The 18,416-nt window shown below is 53.6% G+C and overlaps 1 protein-coding gene across 1 annotated transcript; it reads right to left on the reverse strand.

Moving 5' to 3' along the window:
- Window positions 1-308: 308 nt before the first annotated feature.
- Window positions 309-18,410, reverse strand: ANKRD13B (ankyrin repeat domain 13B). Its single transcript, XM_008566339.1, has 15 exons — window positions 18,228-18,410; window positions 7,262-7,397; window positions 7,027-7,151; window positions 6,898-6,943; window positions 6,246-6,389; window positions 5,967-6,156; window positions 5,821-5,887; window positions 4,744-4,825; window positions 3,789-3,853; window positions 3,426-3,556; window positions 3,155-3,312; window positions 2,889-3,041; window positions 2,599-2,762; window positions 2,445-2,521; window positions 309-1,952 (listed from the first exon to the last, which is right to left on the reverse strand). The coding sequence occupies exons 1-15, from the start codon at window positions 18,339-18,341 to the stop codon at window positions 1,724-1,726; spliced, it is 1,881 nt and encodes a 626-aa protein (XP_008564561.1). The 5' UTR covers window positions 18,342-18,410; the 3' UTR covers window positions 309-1,723.
- Between the last annotated feature and the right edge of the window lie 6 nt (window positions 18,411-18,416).

The raw sequence follows: 18,416 nt of genomic DNA on the forward strand, positions 1-18,416 counted from the left end.
ATTATGGCGCTTTTCCTAATCAGCTCACTTGATAGCACCACCCTGGGTGGTAGACCAGAGAGGCCTCACCCCCTTGCTGCAGACTCTTAACACAACACTTTGGCTGCAGAGCCGGACCCACTGGCTACCCCCAGTAGTCTGTGGCGGAAGGCTCTTCTCCTTTTGCACCCACGGGGAGAGGGCGGCTTCCTCGAGGGAGCCCCGGGGAGACAGCTGGCATGAGGAAGCAGGTTCACACACACACACACACCCCCAGAGACTGCCCCCAGTCCTCTGCTATGGCTTGATTCTATGAGGAAAACAAGACATACTGAATGAAATATTTTATTAAGTGCTCAGTCTGTGCCTCCTGCATAGGTGGGGGAGTAGGGGGAGCAAGTACCCCCAGCCTCTGCAATTGCTACCCCCAAGCTCCTGGGGAATCTGGCAAACACAACTCTGGACTTGGGGTCCATCAGGTAGCCTCTTATCCTAGAGCCCTCCCCACACTGAGGTTCACAAAGACACCCCCCCCCCACAGCCCGCACCGTGGGTGTTCCTCCCCAGTAAAGCCAGGTAGGAAAAACCTCCGGTTTGAAGCCTCTTTATTTGTGCCTCAGAGTCAGTCTGGTGCCCCTGGCATCATGGAAGGGGTGGGAGGAGCAGTTTCTCCTGTTGTTTTCTTCCTTCCCTGTTTTGTGTCCCTTCTGAGCCTCACTGGCTGATCCGGGAAGGCCAGTCCGAGAGGCCCGAGACAAGGGTGTGCGGTGGGCCCCTGCCCCTGGCGGGGTCTGTGCTTCTCTGGGTGGGTGAGTTGGGGCAGGGGAGAGCCAGGGGGTTAGCACCATTGGATGAAGGGTTTTAGAGTCAGCCCCTCGGTGGGGGCAAGTGGGATGCACACCATAGAGGGCTAGCAGCAGCTGGTGGGAAGGGGTGGGTGGTGGTGCTAGGGCCCTGGGCGACCCCTTTGTAGCCACTCTAGTGTAGGATCTAGTACTTGCCCCCAGACCAATACGCCCCCCACTCTCCAAGGCACCATGGGGGAGTCAGGACTTGCCCAGGCCACGGGGCCAACTTGGACACACTCCCTGATCACAAAAACGTGCCTTGGAGAAGGAGACTCCAACTTCTGACTGCCCGAGGAAAAACTGGGACCACCCTGAGACTCAGGACGGGTGTGGGAACTGGGGGAGCCGGGCACCCCGCTAAGTGCACTTGACGCTGAAATGCCGGGGTGGGGGAGGGGCTGGGCCCTTGACGTGCTGGTTTGTGTCTGGGACAAAGCAGCGACACAGCACGCGGGAAGCTCAGCTGCCCCCCAGGGGTGAAGAGCGGAGATGCAAGGCTTAAGGGGCAGTGTCCTGGAAAGGGGTCAGTGAACAGAGAGGAGGACAGGCCAGAAGGAGCAAGGGATGGAGACAATGCTCCTCTAAGGATTCGACTCCCCTTCAAGACCTCGCTCCGCCCTTGGATAGATCCAGCCCAGGCGAGCGGGTTGGGGGTCAGGATACAGCAAAGCAGGGGGACCGGGCCGTGCCAGCTGCCTCCAGGGCCCTGACCTGGAAAGGTACCCCGTGCCGGTGCCGAAACCCTCCCCGGTTCCATGCCTGGTGCGCTGCTTCACCCGCAAGGCGGTGACTCCAGTCACCAGCTGCAGCTGGGCAGGCGCGCGGGCTGGGGCGGGCCTCAATGGGGGCCCGGGGATGGTCGCACGTGGTGTGGGCAAGGTGCCCGGCAGGGGGCGCTACTGCTCAGTCAAGGAGAGCCTCAGGATGCGCTCCAGCTCCTCCTCCTCCTGGCGCGCGCGCCGCCGCCTCTCCTCCTGTTCCTGCGCCGAGAGCTGCATGGCCAGCCGCAGTTGCTCGTCGTAGCTCCGGAACACGTGGCCGCCGGAACTCTGGCCCGGGTTGGGCAGAGGGCTGGGTCCCGACGCCGGGGGCGCAGGCCGGCGCTGCGGCGTGGGCGGGGCGCTCCTGCGGGCGGGAGGATATGTCGAGGGTCCCCAAGCGCACCTGCCCATAAGCGGGGCAGGAGACAGGGTGGAGGCCCCGGGGCAGGGAAGGCCCACCACCCTCTAGCCTCACCGCGCTGGCCCCCACCCAGTTGTGGGGGATCCCCAAAGTTCTCTTCCCCATCCACGGTGGCCCCGAGCATGTGGGCATCTTCCAGGACCCCAGCCCCGACTGTCTGGTGAGAGCCTGAACTCCGGAAAGCCTGGATCCCTGCTCCCTGCCCGCTGCCGGAGCGCTGCCCACCCACCCCAGAGCCAGGAAAGGGTGGTGGTAGAATCCATCCTGATGCCGGTAGGGTCCCTACTGAGGGCACCACGGTTTCTCTGGGCCAGGAGGGGCTGCTCAGTTCGCAGTGTCCTCGGCCAGTGTGACTGGGTGCTGGGGTACTGTGTGCGTGTGCTGCGGGGAGAGGACAGGCATCTCCAAATCCTCTTCAGCCTAGTGGGCACTGACCTGTCCTGTCGACGACCCTCGTAGGACATGGGGTGGGTGCCTGGCTTGCTGTTGGTTAGCGCCTCCCAGATGGTGACCTGGAGGAAGAGGGCGTGGGCCAGTGAGCTGTGGTGGCACTGCAGTCCTGTGGCCCAGGGCGGCCGCAGGGACGCACCTGGTCATACTCACTGCCCGCCTCAAGCAGGCTCTGCTGGATGGCGAACTGCAACAAGTCATCATCGTCGTCACGGGTCGCCGCCTCTCGCTGGCCACCTAGCACGCTGTAGCCGCGTGGGGCCTCGAACAACGCAGGGGAGATCTCGCAGCCACGGCACGAGGCTGGGGGCACGGGGCTGGGTGTCAGGCGGGGACGGGGCATGTGATCTGCTGGGGAAGGCGGGCTCCGAGGGGCCGGGAGGGAAGACGGGGGCGGGGGGTTGCTGGGGGCGGAGTGGGGAGCCTCACTCGTGGAACTGGAGCTGCTGACGCTGGAGGAATCGCTGCCTGGAGAAGGGGTCTCGCTGCTCGGGCTGCCTCGCACTGACGGCACCGGCTCGTCACAGCCATTGAGGTTCCCGAAGGTGATGCGGGCGTTGAGGACGTGGAAGATGGGGATTTCTAAGGATGTAGAAACCATCGGGCGCTGGCACCCACCATCTCACACCAACCCTGGCCCCTTGCCACATCTGAAGCCCATCTGCCCACCAGGGAAAGGGAAGTGGGGGTCTCACCAATCTTGACAGGGAAGCCAGGAGGCAAGCGCAGGGTGATGAAGTCCCGGAGCTTGGCAAAAAGCGCATTGCTGACGGCCATGAGGTCAATGATGGGAGCCACCTGCTCACACAGGGACAGGGGATGCTCCTCACACAGCCACAGCTTGGCTTTGAACCTGCCCCCCCAGATCCCAAGGGGTGAGGGAAATTGCAAGAAGCCATGGCCTCCCAGCATCTCCTGGAGCCCCAGCTCTGCCCACCCCTCCCCAGCATCAGCAGGGGGCCTCACTTCTGTGTCTTGGTGGTCATTTCCATGGGGCGGCCCATGTCACGGTTGCCAAGCTCAAAGTTGGGGTTGAAGTATTCTTCTGCAGTGATGGCAGTAGGGTTGGCTTGGCTCAGAGTCTGAGTGATCAGGGTCTGTACCACACGGGGAAGGACCCATGAGCCCTTCTCAGTCCCTGATGCCAAGCCAGCCATTTAGTACCCCAGGGCCCCCAAACTGTCCCCCCTGACAGTGTGGAACTAACATGGCCTTCGGCATTGTGGAAAGTAGGTCCACATAAGCCATGCTAAGCAGGATGCCTCCCAAGCCTCCTCGTGAGCCACTACCATACCCCTCCACTTAGGGGCACTCCTGGCACACACTCACCCCATTTTGGGGGCCCCCGTGCTGCTCAGCAATTCCCAGGAAGGACTGCAGAGGTGTCTTACAGCCTACAAGAAATGTGGCATCTCAGAAGACATGGCAGCCCCCCACACACTTGGGCACCTCTTTGGAAGTGACAGTATCCAAGACTTAGGGAGAAGGCTGAGTCCTGGGTTGGTGGGACTCCTCACCCATACCACATACCTAGGCACCTTCATCTGAAGGTGACTGAGGACTCAAAGGAGCAGAAGCCAGTACCACTACAAGCACAGCTTAAAATTATTGTAAGAATAAAAGGAAACCAGAGTGTGGTGCTGATAACACCAAGGTCCAGTGTTCAATCCCTGTACCGGCTGGCGCCAAAAAAAAAAAGTAGACCGAGGGCTCAGGAGAAACTTCCCAAAGTGCTGCTTTCCAGGTTGGTAACACTGGACGGTAACATATCTACCTTTGGTAAGCAGTTTGGAGGCATGCGCATGTATGTGTGTGTTTTCCTTCAGGCATTTCCATACTAATGACTTCACTTTGTTCCCCGTGAGGTGGAAATTCTGTCTTTCCACTTCATACAGGGTCACTGATGCCCAGAGAATCGGGTGTGGTATCAGTGGGCACACAGAGTCAGTGGCAGGGTCTCCTGACTTTCTACCTTGGGTATGTCTCACTAAACTAAGATGGCCAATAAATGGCATCCACGACATTTCTCTCCCCTCCCAAATACAAGGCAGACATTAGCAATTGTAGCATGCCTTTCCACTGAGCCCAAATGAGCCTTAGAATCTTCTTAGCAGTACTCTAGGCAGCCAGTACCAATCATTAGGGCTTGGCACTTGAATTGAAATCTATTTTCCTGAATAAACCACCATGACTCTTACTAGGATGCCATTAGAGATGCTTAAGTGGCAGCTGGTTCCTCCAATCTTGCAACACCTCCCACCATGGCCTCTGCCTTAGTCATTACCTTTGACCTTGCCCTTGTGCTGTTCTGAAAGATGCTCTGTCCGGGTCCGGGTGATGAGCTCCACATTGGATGCCCCATATACCTGGGGACAGATGAGAAAAGGGCTCAGAGACAGCTCTGGTACCTCCACACCCTGCCCCCAAGAGCATTCTGAACACTCCCTGAAAGAAAGAAAGGGTCCTAGAGGGGCTCTTTGCTCCATTCTCCAGGCCTTTGGGCAAGTAAATATATGAAGTCACTTATTCATTCACTTATTCATTCAACAAACATTTTTTGAGGAGCCTTTATGTGCCAGGACATCAGGGATATAGGTGAACAAGCCAGTCATGATCCCTGCCCTCCTGAGGCTCACAGTCTAGTTGGAGAGACAAGAACATGGACAGTTATAACTCAGTGTGATACATGCTCTGGTGGGGTAACACAGAGATCTTAGCTCAGCCTACACAGCCAGAGAGGGCTTCCAGGAGGAGACAACACATACAGAACCTTGCAGCATTTGTTACTTCCTTCTTTCATCAGCGGTATCATGTGCATGGCAACGTGGGGGTCACGGAGTGACAGACACAGTCTTCTTAGGGGTAAAGGCCTGGCTTGAGAGTCAGGCGGCCAGGGTCTGAACCCCAGCCCTGTCACTTACAGCTGTGGAACCTTGTACAGGTCACTGACCCAGTCCAAGCCTCCATTTCCTCACCATAAAATGAGCTGATCATCCCTACTTAGTGGAGTCATTGTGAAGATTAAATGTGACACTATGGAAAGGGCTCAGTAAACATCTGTAAAATGGAAATAACAATAGCACCTAGCTGAAAGGGTTGTTGTGAGGACTGAGTGAGTGTGTGTGTGTGCATGTGTGTGTGCATCTATACATACATATCAAATATTAGAACAGTGCCTTGAATGTGAATATAAGTGCCCAAGAAATGCCATTCTCATCAGTGACTGTTAGTCTCATGCCCTTCCCTCCATGCCACACGGCCTCTGCACCTCCAAAGCTGGCGAAGGGTGGCCAGGAACCCCATGCCCAGTGTTCCGTAGGCAAGACTGTGGCCGGGCTGGCACCATGAGCTTCAGCCTCACCTTGGCTTCATACCCATTCACCATCTCGGTCTTCTCACTGCGCCAGCCCAGGATACCAGTCTTGTTCCTGGGGAGGCAGAGCAGTGCAGGTGAGGCAGGCACCCTACCAGGCTGGCTCCAGGCTGACCAAGGCTGTGCCCACCCACCTCTCAAAGGAGATGTTCTTGGTGTCAAGCTGTGTGGTGACGACGGGTGCAGTGAGCCGGCTCAGCACTTGCTCCTCGGTGGGCTGGGCGGCAGCCAGCAGCAGCTCACGGTCCTGCCCGGCCAGCGCAAGCGTCTCTGTGTACACCACCCGGCGGTCATGGTCAATCTCCATGACCACGGCACTCGTGTCTGCCAGCCACAGAACAGACGGGGGTCAGAGGGGGGTGTGGAGCTGTCTCCCACCCTGCCCACCCTGCTCTACCTCCTGCCTGCCTGACCTTGGCCCCTGAAGACGAAGCTGCGGTTCCCCCGCTGCCATGTCATGTGGTCAAAGCCCAGGAGCGTGGTGTCTACTCTCAGGTTCTGCCCACTCTTCCACACTTTGTAGGTGTCACTAGGGCAGATCTTGGATACCAGGGGCACTGGGTAGAAGTGGAGGTCAGAGGTCACTTGGCGTTGCCTGGGCCAGCTCAGGGCGTGAGGTCAGGGTCAATAGTGTGGCCAGGAAGGGGTGAGGGAATTGGTGGGAGAGCATCACCTCCTCCCACCACCTCCCCACCCAGACAAAATATAGGCAATGCTCACTCAGATGTGAGCAACCAGAAGTCAGGGACAAGTAGGTCTTAGTCACCAAGTCCCTAGTTTCCACCATTTGTTAATCCATTCACTCGATCTTTCATTCATATTTTCAACAAATATTTATTGAACTATGGGGTGCCAGACACTGAGAAAACAACATTGAACAAGACAGGACTCCTGCCCTCTGGCAGCTTACCTTCTAGCAAGGGGTAACAGGTAATAAATAAGTAAGCAAATCATTACAGAGTGAAGGAAACAGTAATGGAATCGAGATGGTATGTGGGGCGGTCTGGAAAGGCCTAGCTGAGGAGGTGGCAGTGGGCTGAGAGGCCCCCGACCAGCCCCTCTTACCCCAGCTGGTGAACTCCCATTTCATCTCCACGTAGAAGTCCTGGGCCTGGAGGATGAGAAGCAGAGTGCCTAAGCCTGCACCAGCAGTGGGGCTCCCTCCAGTGGGGAGGCTGGGAGGCTGGGCCTCACCTTGCGCAGCTTCTCCAGGAGCACGGGGATGCCCGCCAGCCGCTTCACCACCCGCTGGTAATCCCGATACCGCAGCACCAGCTGCACCAGCTCCAGGTCCCGGGTACTCACAGCCTCCTGAAGCACTGGGGAAGGGAGGACAATATCACAGGGCAGGACCCTTCAGCCAACCAGATGTGAGTATATGATGCTGGGGAAACCCTGGCTGTGGGGCCAGGGTGAGTAGGGGGCCCACCTGTCCAGCCACTGCGATTTTCCCTGCCCACGTCTGCGCCGTGTGCCAGGAGCACACGGGCACACTCGAGGTGACCCAGTGTGGTGGCCAGGTGCAGGGGAGTCCGACCACGAGGATCCAGCTGCTCAATGTCCACCTGGAGAAGGAGGTGAAGACGTAGCCCTGGTCACTTCTGAGGCAGCCCACCTGAAGTGAGCCCCTGGTCACTTCTGCCCAACAGCCCCTGTGCAGGTAGCACCCCCCTGGCTGCCCTGCCTTGCCCACCCCACAAGGCAACATAAAAGACAGACATGATGAGCTGGGGTCAGAGGAGTGGAAAGACAGGGCAGGACATAAGTTTGGCAGAGGTAGTGCCTTCCTCCCTTCCTGTCCACCTAGGTCCTCTGGCTGGATTTCCTCCTCCAATGGCCAGTGGGCTGCCTGTAAAGAATAAGCCTGGGGCTGAAAAGTGGTCCTGAAAGGCTGTTGGCCAAGGAGGGCACCTGAGGACAGACCTATCTGAGGGGTCCCAGACCACACCTTCGGGAAGGATCACCAATGGGCTGGCCAGGTGGCTCAGCTGGTTAGGACCTGGCCTTGTAACACCAAGGTCACGGGTTCGGATCCCCATACCAGCCAGCGACCATATAAATAAATAAAGTTCAAAGGCTCCCTTGTGGTGCAGGAGCTTTGAAAAAAAAGAAAAAGTTAGGGTCACCAATTTAAATCATTGACATTATCACTGATCATGTATACAGTTACAGTAATACACTGATAGGAATGAAAGAATATGTTCATGGTACAACTTCCAAGCCATGTCCTGTGCCTGTGGGATACTATGCATTAATGTTTTGTATATATCCTATTATTATTTGGTGAACAGCATGATTACATTGCATGAGGTTTTTGTTGTGTGATAAAAGTATATATTTCAGGAGTCCAGGACTTCTAGTCAAATACAGTGAACTGAGAACATGCATGTAATTTCTCCTCTTCTTCCCAAAACTTGATTAAAATGCCAGTGAAAAAGGCTTCCACCCCAACCATGATGAAACACCTGAAATTACTCTTCCACCATAAACAATAAGAAAACTATTGAAATAATAATTATTTTCAGACATTAGGCAACAGGTAGTCTGGGACTGTGATCCCTGAGGAAAAGGAAACAGACAAGGTGAGCCCTATGACTTCCCTGGATTTCTGCTTGGAGGAACATTCTAGGCTGCTATTCAGGGAAGGGAATCCCCAGCAGAGCATGGTGGTCTCCCTGAGTTGAGGAAATAGAGTCAGTAGTCCAGGGAGACTGAAGCAGCTGGAAGTTGCAGGACAGAGTTCTGGAAAGGAGTGAGCTAAAAAAAAGTGACCTACAGAAATCTGCATCGCTTTTGAATCTTTGCTGAACCTTCATATGTGTATAGTGAAACGAGACCAGACAAAAAGAAGCAATTAACTGATAAATTCTCAGAGCTCACTGAGGGCAGGGAGACATTCAAGCTCCAACCTGATAGAATGGAGAGACTTTGTTGATCATCCAGTATATTCAATATAGACCCCAGAAGAGTTATGCCTTAGGAGTAGGGCTAGGGCCGGCCCAGTGGCGCACTGGAGAGTGCACCACTTGGGAACGCGGCGGCACTCCCGCCAAGGGTTCGGCTCCCATGTGGAGACCGGTTCCCGCTCACTGGTTGAGCGCGGTGCGGGCGCAACACCGAGGGTTGCGATCCCGTTGCCGGTCCCCGGTACGGGCGCAACACTGAGGGTTGCGATCCCGTTACCAGTCAGTAAAAGACAAAAAAGGAGAAAAAAAAAAAAAAAAGGAGTAGGGCTAAATTATCCCTAGAGAAAAGGCTCACCTAGACCCACCCTAACATATTAAAAATCAGCCTCAGAAGGATCAAACTGATTTGCAAATAATTTACTTAGTCTGTCAGAACAAGCGTAATACACTTTAAAGGAAGACAAAATCCAGATAAGCTTAACATCATAATACTTACAATGTCCAACATCCAGTTAAAAATCACTAGATATGCCAAGAAATAGAAAAATATAACCCATAATCAGTGGAAAAATCATTCAATAAAAATAGACTCAGAAATTATAAAGATGATATATGGCTCACTATGCTCAAGGATTTAAAGAAAAACATGAACAAAATATTCATGAGGAAAGAAATGGGAGATATTAAAAAAGAACCAGTACAGTATATGCATGTATTGAAACAATACACTGTACCCCACAAATATGTAGAAGGAAAAGGACTGGCTGGTTAGTCCAGTGGGTTAGAAAGTGGTGTTATAACACCAAGATCAAGGGTTCAGATCCGTGTACCAGCCAGCTGGTGAAGAAAAAAAAAAAAAATTTTTTTTTCAAAAACTTTTTTAAAATAAAAAAAAGAACAAAAAGAAGAGAAAAAATAAACAAGCAAAAAAGCAAATAAAACAAAAAGAATAGATTTTAAAAATAAAATTAAGTAATTAAAGAACCCAATGGGCCATCTAAAGATAACAAGTACAATGAAATGAAAATTTCACTGGGTGGAATTAACAGCAGATTAGACAGTAAAGAATTTAAACAGCAGTAAGTATGATGGCAGAGTAATAAAAGTATCCAAGCCTAAGCAAGAGGAGAAAAAAAAGAACTGAAAAAAGTTGAAGAGCCTCAGTAATCTGTGAGACACTATTGAGCATTCTAACATATGTGTAATTGGAGTCTCAGAGGACAGGATAAGGGAGCAGGGGAAATAAAACAAATTTAAAGAAATAATGACAAAAATGTTTCCAAATTTGATAAAAACTACTGTAGTGGGTTGAATGGTGGTGCCCCCACCCCCACCCCCCCAAAATGACATCACATCCTAACCCTCCAGAACCTGTGAAGGAGCACTTGTTTGAAAAAAGGGTCTTTGCAGATGTAATTGTTAAGGATCTCAAGATGAGGCCACCCTGGATTATCCAGGTGGGTACTAAATCCAATGACAAGTATCCTTCAAGGCACAGAGAGAGGAGAAGGCCACATGAAGAACAGAGTCAGAAACTGGACTTGTGAAGCCATGGGCCAAGGATGCTCAGAGCCACCAGAAGCTGGAGGAAGTGAGAAAGGACGATCCCCTGGAGCCTTTGGAGAGAGTACAGTCCTGCCAACAGTCCTGCGTTTAAACTTCTGGCCTCCAGAAATGTGACAATAAATTTTTTTTGTTATAACCCATCCAGTTTGTGGTAATTTATTGTGGAAAATAATATAATGATAAACCCACAGATGGAAGAAACTCAATGAACTAGCAAGACAAACACAAAGAAAATTACACCAAGGCTCATTATAATCAAATGCTGAAAACTAGTGATAAAAAAAAAAATCTTAAAAGCATTCAAAGAAATGAGACCCTCAATGTATGGAAGAACAAATACAGGAAACACTACCCACTTCTCATCAGAAACTATGCAAGCCCGGGCCAGCCCAGTGGCGCACTTGGTAGAGTGCGGCGCTCCCGCCGAGGGTTCGGATCCCATATAGAGACCGGTCCGCTCACTGGTTGAGCGCGGTGCGGGTGCGACACCGAGGGTTGCGATCCTGTTGCCTATCACGAAAAAAGACAAAAAAAGGAAAAAAAAAAAAAAAAAGAAAGAAAGAAACTATGCAAGCCAGAAGACAATAGAATGAAATCTTTAAAGTGCTGGGGGGAAACAAAACAAAATCAAAAAACTTTTGACCTAGAAGTCTATATCCAGTGAAACTATTCTTCAAAAAGGAAGGGGAAATAAAGAATTTTATGGACAAACAAATGCTATGAGAATTTATCGCCAGATGTGCAGAAAATGTTAAAAGTAGTTCTTCAGGTGGAAAGAAAATGATACCAGATGGAAACCTGAATCTATATAAAGGCATGACCAGTGCCAAAAATGTTAAATATGGGGCCAGCCCGGTGGCGCACTGCTACAGTGTGCCGCTTGGGAGTGCCGTGGCGCTCCCGCCGAGGGTTCGGATCCCACATACAGACCGGTTCCCGCTCACTGGCTGGGCGAGGTGCGGGCACCACACCGAGGGTTGCGATCCCGTTGCCGGTCCCGGTCCGGTACGGGCGCAACACTGAGGGTTGCGATCCGTTGCCAGACACGAAAAAAAAAAAAAAGCAATAATGTTAAATATGTAAGTATAAGAATGTCAATAAAATATTTAAAACCCACAAGAATAAAGAAAAGAGATGTCAGCAGATGAGAAATTTCAACACAGCTTTAGAACACGGAAAGTGGCTGAGGCATCACAACCAACGGAGGGAGCGGAGGAAGCTGGAACCCAACAGTCACAGAGCGGAACCCCTTGAGGAGCAAGCCAGTTCACCCCCAGCAGCCCCAAAAGGTGCAGGACCTGCAGGCACTGGGAATGGCAGAAGTGGGGATGAAGCTCAGAGCTGAATACAGGGGCGCTGGCTACAATTCAGAACTCCCTAGTCTCCTCTCCAACCTCATAAAGCTGGGAGATGCCCCCCACTTACTCACTGCAGGACGCCACGGGTTTGTTCACTATAATGGGCATGAGATGTGCTGAACTCAGGGACATTGGCCACTGCCACGGATAAGGTCACAAGGCTGAAACTGACAACCAGTGAAACCCCAGTTCCTTCCCTGCCTTGGATCCCGAACCACTGGCAGCCAGACTGCAACACCACCACCTCCATCCAAGCAGGAGCTTTGAGAATTCTTCCTTGGAGAGACTAAAGGCCCCAAAGATCTCTGAACACAGACATTTGGGGTGTTACAATGAGCAGACCATCTTGTCACCCAATCATCTTACAGTGGTGTCTGTGCATCAGTAAATTCCACATGCCCATTCTTAAATATGCCCCAATAGTCAGGGGGAACTGGACACTTAAGAAAAGCTTCCAACATGAAATAAACCAAACCATACAAATAGATGCTGAAAACTCAGAGGAAACTCTGTCGATGCAGGGAAGCAAAGAAAACTTTTTGAGGGGGAAATGACAATTTAAATCCTCAGGAAAATATGAAAAGATCATTGAAGTCATGAAACAAAATGGGACACCCTGGCTTCCCATGACTTCTCCTGCTCTTTCCCTTGCCTTCTTCACTCCACAAGTGACTTTCTTCACCTCTCCTTGCTTTCTTCATTCCTGGACAGCTGCACCTGCCCCAATTCTCCCATCACAGTAAACAGTATCTCAATTCACTCCATTTTCAGGTAAAAAAAAAAAACCTTTGGAACTTGTCTTTATCTCTTCTCTTTCCCTCACTCTACATATCTAATCCATCAGCAAAACCTGTAGACTCTACCTTCAAGATAGATCTAGAACACCAAGGTCAAGGATTCAGATCCCCATACTGGTCAGCCACCAAAGAAACAGAAAAACAAACAAAAAAAGAAAATAGATCTAGAGTCCTCTCAGTTTTCACCACCTTCAAGCTACCATCCTTGTCACAGCATCTCACCTGGTGGACTCCCTGATCTCTTTATTCCGTTCTGGATTCCTGAGGTCTATTCTACACACACCATGACAACTAAAATGACCCTTTGAAATGTTACTCAGGTCCTGACACTCTTGAGCTCAAAACCTTCCCATGGCTTCCCATCAGGTTAGCACAGAAGCCCACAGCCCTGGGCTTCTCTTGGAACTCAACTGTTCTCCCTCCTCCTCCACTCCTGCCACTGGCCTTCCCTGGAACAATCTTCTCCTGGATGCTCTAGAGAGCCACAAAGCTCTCCCCCTCAGTTCGTTCAGGTTGCCACTCAATGTCACCTCCTTAGAAAAGCATGCTCTGAAAACCCATCTGAGATGACAGTTGCTATTTATCTGTCTATTGCTCCTTATCCTGCTTTAGTTCTCTAACATCCAGTTGCTTGTTTATTTTTTCATTATTACATTCCCCTATAACATAAGCCTCACAAGGCAGGGTCTGTGTCTGTTCTGTTCACTGCTAGCTCCCCAGCCCCTGGGCAGCACCTAGCACATAACTGGTGCTTAATAAGTATCTCTTAATCAAATTCATAGATGACTATATTGAGGGGGATGTGCAGAGGGGAAGGTAATGAAGTGTAAAATGGCTACACCGAGAAATAGGTGCAGAAGTATATTGTGTAAACAACAAAAGAAAGAGCCCAAAGAGTTCAAAGGGGTCCCCTCTGGGGAATGAGTTGGGGAGGTGGAGGGTAGAGTGAGGAATGCTGCTCTTCATTATAAGCCTTCTAGCAACAGTTAATATTTTAAAACTTGAGAATGAACTCCCTTGTCAAAAATAAAACATTTTAAATAATTTAAATTATTTATATAACTTTTATAACCCTGTGTTGGCATTTCTTCATTTTTAAGTATAGTAGAAACCTAAAAAAAAGTATGACTGGCCCTTTGCACCTCTGAGCTGTGGCTTGGAGATGTGAGGGGTCCCCTGCTGCTCCTGCATCGGCTCCCCACAGAGAAGGGGGAGCCCTACTTACTCTTTGAGAATCATAGGTTGGTCTGGGCCCCCAGGTCCCAACCTGAGTGAAGGCCAGAGCCTGGGGTGGGAGTGGTAGAAGATCCTCAGCTTTTGAGCTGGCTAAGGAAGTCAGGAGGAGGCCTACCTGTGGGACTGCCCCAGCTGCCGCTGCTGCTGCTAACAAGGCCCTAGGGAGCTGGCAGGGCACCCCGCCCGGCCCCAGCGCTCCACAAGCTGCCTGCCACTCCCCCCCTCAGGTGTCTCAGCTCCAGGCTTCAAAGAGAGGCTGGCACTGCCCAGGGGACCTCCCCACCCCCACTTCCCAGGAGCTCTCCCCAACAGCCCTCCCTGGGGCACTGCTGTTTTCCAGGGCCAATGTGGACCTCCCCTATACCAGCCAAGCCCCAAAGAAGCTCTCTTCACCTGGCCAGAACAGGGCCTGTAGTGCAAGTGGCACCTTGCCCTGAGCCCAGGTGGCAGAATTCATTAACCTCCTCAGCAAAGGCCTACAGCTACTTAATTGCTGGAAAGAAAAGGTTTCCCCTGAAACCCAACACTCAGCTGTCCCCACCAAGAGAACAGAGACTCCACACCCCAGCAGGCCTCAGCTGGAGTCAGAGCTGGGGTCTCTGGAGCTTAGGAGCTGGGGCTCCCTGTGTGCATGCACACACACGTCCATGCTAGTGTGCACAGGTACCATAAGGGTGCACACTCACATGTACTTCTGCCTGCACACACCCAGTACATGTGCATCCTTAAGCATGCAAGCATATGCATGCCCAGCTGACCTCTGACACTGCAAAAGTCTACTCATGTGTAATACACGTGTTGGTTGCCAGCATATCTGCACATGAACACATCTCACACCCACATGCACTAGCAGGGTATTTTTTAAACTCCTTAGCATTAGCAGAATCCTTTTGTCAAGTGAAATCTTTTTTTTTTTTTTCCTTTTTGTCTTTTTTTTTACTGACCGGCAACGGGATCGCAACCCTCGGTGTTACGCCCGCACCGCACTCAGCCAGTGAGCGGGAACCGGTCTCCACATGGGATCCGAACCCTCGGCGGGAGCGCCGCCGCGCTCCCAAGTGGCACACTCTCCAGTGCGCCACCGGGCCGGCCCATTGTCAAGTGAAATCTTAAAAGCACACACCAAACCTATAGACTAAACGTGGGTGCCAGAGAAGAAGGGTGAGGGACCAGAGCGTGCGTGGGGCCTTGCCCGCTCAGCCCCTTCACAGCCGCCAGGAAGACAGCTGGAGTCTGGCATGGGACAAGTATGTGTCTGTGGGGACAAGTATGCTAGAGTTCCCTCCGGGGAAGGGAGGCAGGATGCTTCCCCAAGCTGAGCAGGAGGCTACAGGCAAGCGGGCAGGTGGGGGCAGCACCCAGCTAATGCTCCCTCCGCCCTTTCCATCCCACCGCATGCAACCCCTCCCTCTCATCCCAGAACACATTGATTTTTGGTTTCTGGGGCTTGTGGCTCCCTCTCCTGAGCTTCCTAGCTCACCAGATGTGGTGATGCCCCACACTCAGGACTGCCCACTTTAGGGGGAGGGAAGGGCCACAGATGCTCCCCAAGGTCCTGGACGACTGGCATCTTCTGTCTGAGCATTTGGGGCCCCACAACCCCGTCTCATCTACCAGGTCAGAAGGACAAATGGGGAAAGCAGGAAAGAGGACCACAGCAGAGGCAACCCCAGAAAGATGGAACATGTTTCCCTGGAACCACAATGTGGTCCCCTTCAGAGTTCCTGCTGTCAGGGGAAGAATCCCGCTGCCCTGGAGCTCCCAGGGAGCTGTACGGTCTAACCCTGCTCCCCACCCCCAGGGAACACAAGGGACTCGTGACTACAGAACCAAGGCCATGCTCAGCTGACTGTGCCAACCTTGGGGCCGTGCCCAAAAAGGGGGAACTGGCATATCTCTTGGCCTATACCCCCTGTCCCTCCTAGCCTGACAAGGCCTGTGCATGGCAAGAAGCATGGCACCAGCAGCCACAGCACTGCCAGGTGCCAGTGAGGGGTGGTCGTGGCCCTCTCCCTTCACCAAAGCACCTCCTCCCTGTCCAGTACTCCCTGCTTCCAGCCCCTGGAAGAGCTACCAGGGGGCTGGCAAAGCCCATTAACCTGCTCTGAAGGCTGCCATGCTATCCCCCTCCTCAGCCAGCTGGCATTGCCAAGCCTGCCCACAGGAGGGCCTCTGCAGGGCTTTCTTGGAGTGAAGAAGAGGCAGCTATGCCAAGCGGAGACCAGGGAAACCCAGCTGCTGAGTGCTTGAGGAAAGCCTGGCTGTTTTCTGTGGCGACTAGTGCCAGGAGGAGCAGAGGTCAGGGACCCCCGTTGGGATGCCAAGGGTTGGCAGGGGTTTCATCATGATGTTTTGTGGGTGCCCCAGGTGCATCTCCTGCCAGAACAGAGCCTGATGCCCCAAGGACTAGGCAGTGCACATTTGGATGCAGGCGTCACTCTGGGTCAGTCCTGGAGTTGGCGTACGGCCAGGGGCCTCTCCCACCCAGACTGACCAGCATTCCCCTTCTTGGCACCTCTGAGAGAAGGAGAGAGCAGGCCTGGCTCCTTTGTGGCTGAGTGAGGGTTAACCTCCAAGGGTGCCCTATATTCCCCCATATTCATTTCAAAGAGACATTAACTCACCAAGACTGGGACAGGGATGAACCTGGTACCTGGTTTCTATGGCAGCCTGAGGGGAGGGGAAGATGAACATGCTCAGCAGCCCCAAACCACCTCTCTGCAGCAGCTCCAGTGCCCCCACCCCAACCTTACCCCAGCAAGATGGCTGCGGACTTCAGGACTATCAGAGAGAGGCCTAAGTGAAAAAGTCTTTTCTTCCATGTCATCTGCCTCTCTCCAGTCTCTGAAGGAAAAGGACCCCCCAATCTTCAGGCAAAGGAGTGGGACTGAGGCATTCTGAAGATTCAGTCTCTAGCCTTGTGCTTAACAATCCCTGGACCTTCCAGAAGTTCCTCGCAGATCAGACTTAGATCCCTCCAGCTGTAACCTCTGTCAGAGGCTTGTCTTCTTTCACAGGGGAGGAAAGCAGAGAAGAGCCAGAAGAGACTGAACTGTGTCTTAGAACTGTCTGTGTCTTAGCACCCCACACATCATCAGAACAGAGTCTCCTTCAGGGCAGGGGCTGGAGCCTTATTTGTTCATCTTTGCTTCCCTAGGGCACTCTGACTTCACACCCTTTACCAGGCTTCTTGGCTGCAAACCACTTGCCTTGTGACAGATAAATAGAGACACAGAGTGAGGAGCAACTTGGAGAATACTTGTGTAAGCAGAGGTAGAAAGGAAGTGGACACCCAAACCAGCCCAGGGGCTTGCAGGCACAGATCACCCCCATATTTACTGGGACTACTACGCAGAGCTGGATGCCATGCTGTCCCGGAGGGTCCACTGTGAACTTCAGAGACATACCTGGGCCCTCACAGTCTGATGTTCTGCCCTCCACCTCCACTCTTGCCTTGGGAATTGGACAGCTCTTCAGACTGAACTTCCTGGGACTCAGGAAGTGGCCCTCAGAATGTAACCCCCCACAGCCCATGGCCCCAGGGTCTCAGACCAAGTCTAGAGGTGTCACCCTGAGGCAATCCAGAGCAGGCTGGGCCCAGCGCTGGCTCTTACGGCCCAGCGTAAAGGGTGGATCCTCTATGCCACGAGTGCCTACCTGTGGCCTGGGTGCCAAGGGTAGAACTGGGGATTATCTGTGGCCTGTGCCTGTCTTTGTACTGAAGAATGGCCAGAAGACCCTACCCCTTCTCCTGTTTTCTTAGAGGCCACTGCCCAGCCCAAAGCTGGCTGACCCACCTGTCCCCACTGACTAGCAGGAACCAAGGAGCCCACTCTGTGTGCAGAACCTCAAGTCCTGCCTGTGCCCAGTGCCCCTAGCTCCCTCAGCGACTAGAAGCCAGGCCCCAGCACCACAGGGTAGGAGAGCGCCTTTCAGCACCTGGACAAGGCCCTTGGGGCTCCCCAAGAGGGTCTTTCTCCACTCCCGGTTTCTGAGCAGGGGCTAGAGTCTGAGGGCTCCAGGGGCTCTGCCCAGTCAGAGCGAAGAGAGAAAGCGCTCACCAGGAGAGGAGAGGGCACTGGGTGGGGCGGGGGTGCTTGGGAGCGTCACACAGCCTGTTCCCGGATCCTTCACCTGTGGCCCCCTCCCCACGCAGGCCTTCCCCACCTCCGCACACACGCGGGAGGTGCCGCTCGACGGAGTGAGGCGGCCTCTCCCACCACATGCAGCACACCGAGCCGGCAGCCCCTCCCAGCAGCCCGCACTGCCCCAGCGGAGGAGGGGCACAGTGTCCCCTATCCCCATCTGGGAGGGTCCGGAACACGTGTGGGCCGCCCGTCCCGGCCGGAGGGGAGCGGGCGGGGGCCGCTCCCATCACCCTCTCCCGGTCAACAAGCACAAAAGCCGCGGTTGCAAACAAAGAAGCGCTGCAAACTCGCCGGGGAGGCGGGACAACTCGCGCCGCGCCCCCTCCCCACGCCGGACGGGCGTGCCCGCCTGGGGTCCCCGCGGCGCCCCGACGGCGCTCTTACCTGGCCGGCGCGGACCTCCTTCTCCAGCTCGCGGTGGCGGTTGTGCCACACGAGGTAGTGCAGCGGGTACTTGCCCTCGGGCCCCTTCCTGGCGGAGGCGTTGGCGGGGATCATCGCCCGCTCCTCATGCCGGGGCCGCGGCGCCCGGCCCGGGGGGAGGGACGGCGCCGGAGCCGGGGCCCGGGGCCG

The sequence above is a fragment of the Galeopterus variegatus genome, unplaced genomic scaffold (assembly GCF_000696425.1).
Source record: "Galeopterus variegatus unplaced genomic scaffold, G_variegatus-3.0.2 Scaffold236, whole genome shotgun sequence".
NCBI lineage: Eukaryota > Metazoa > Chordata > Mammalia > Dermoptera > Cynocephalidae > Galeopterus > Galeopterus variegatus.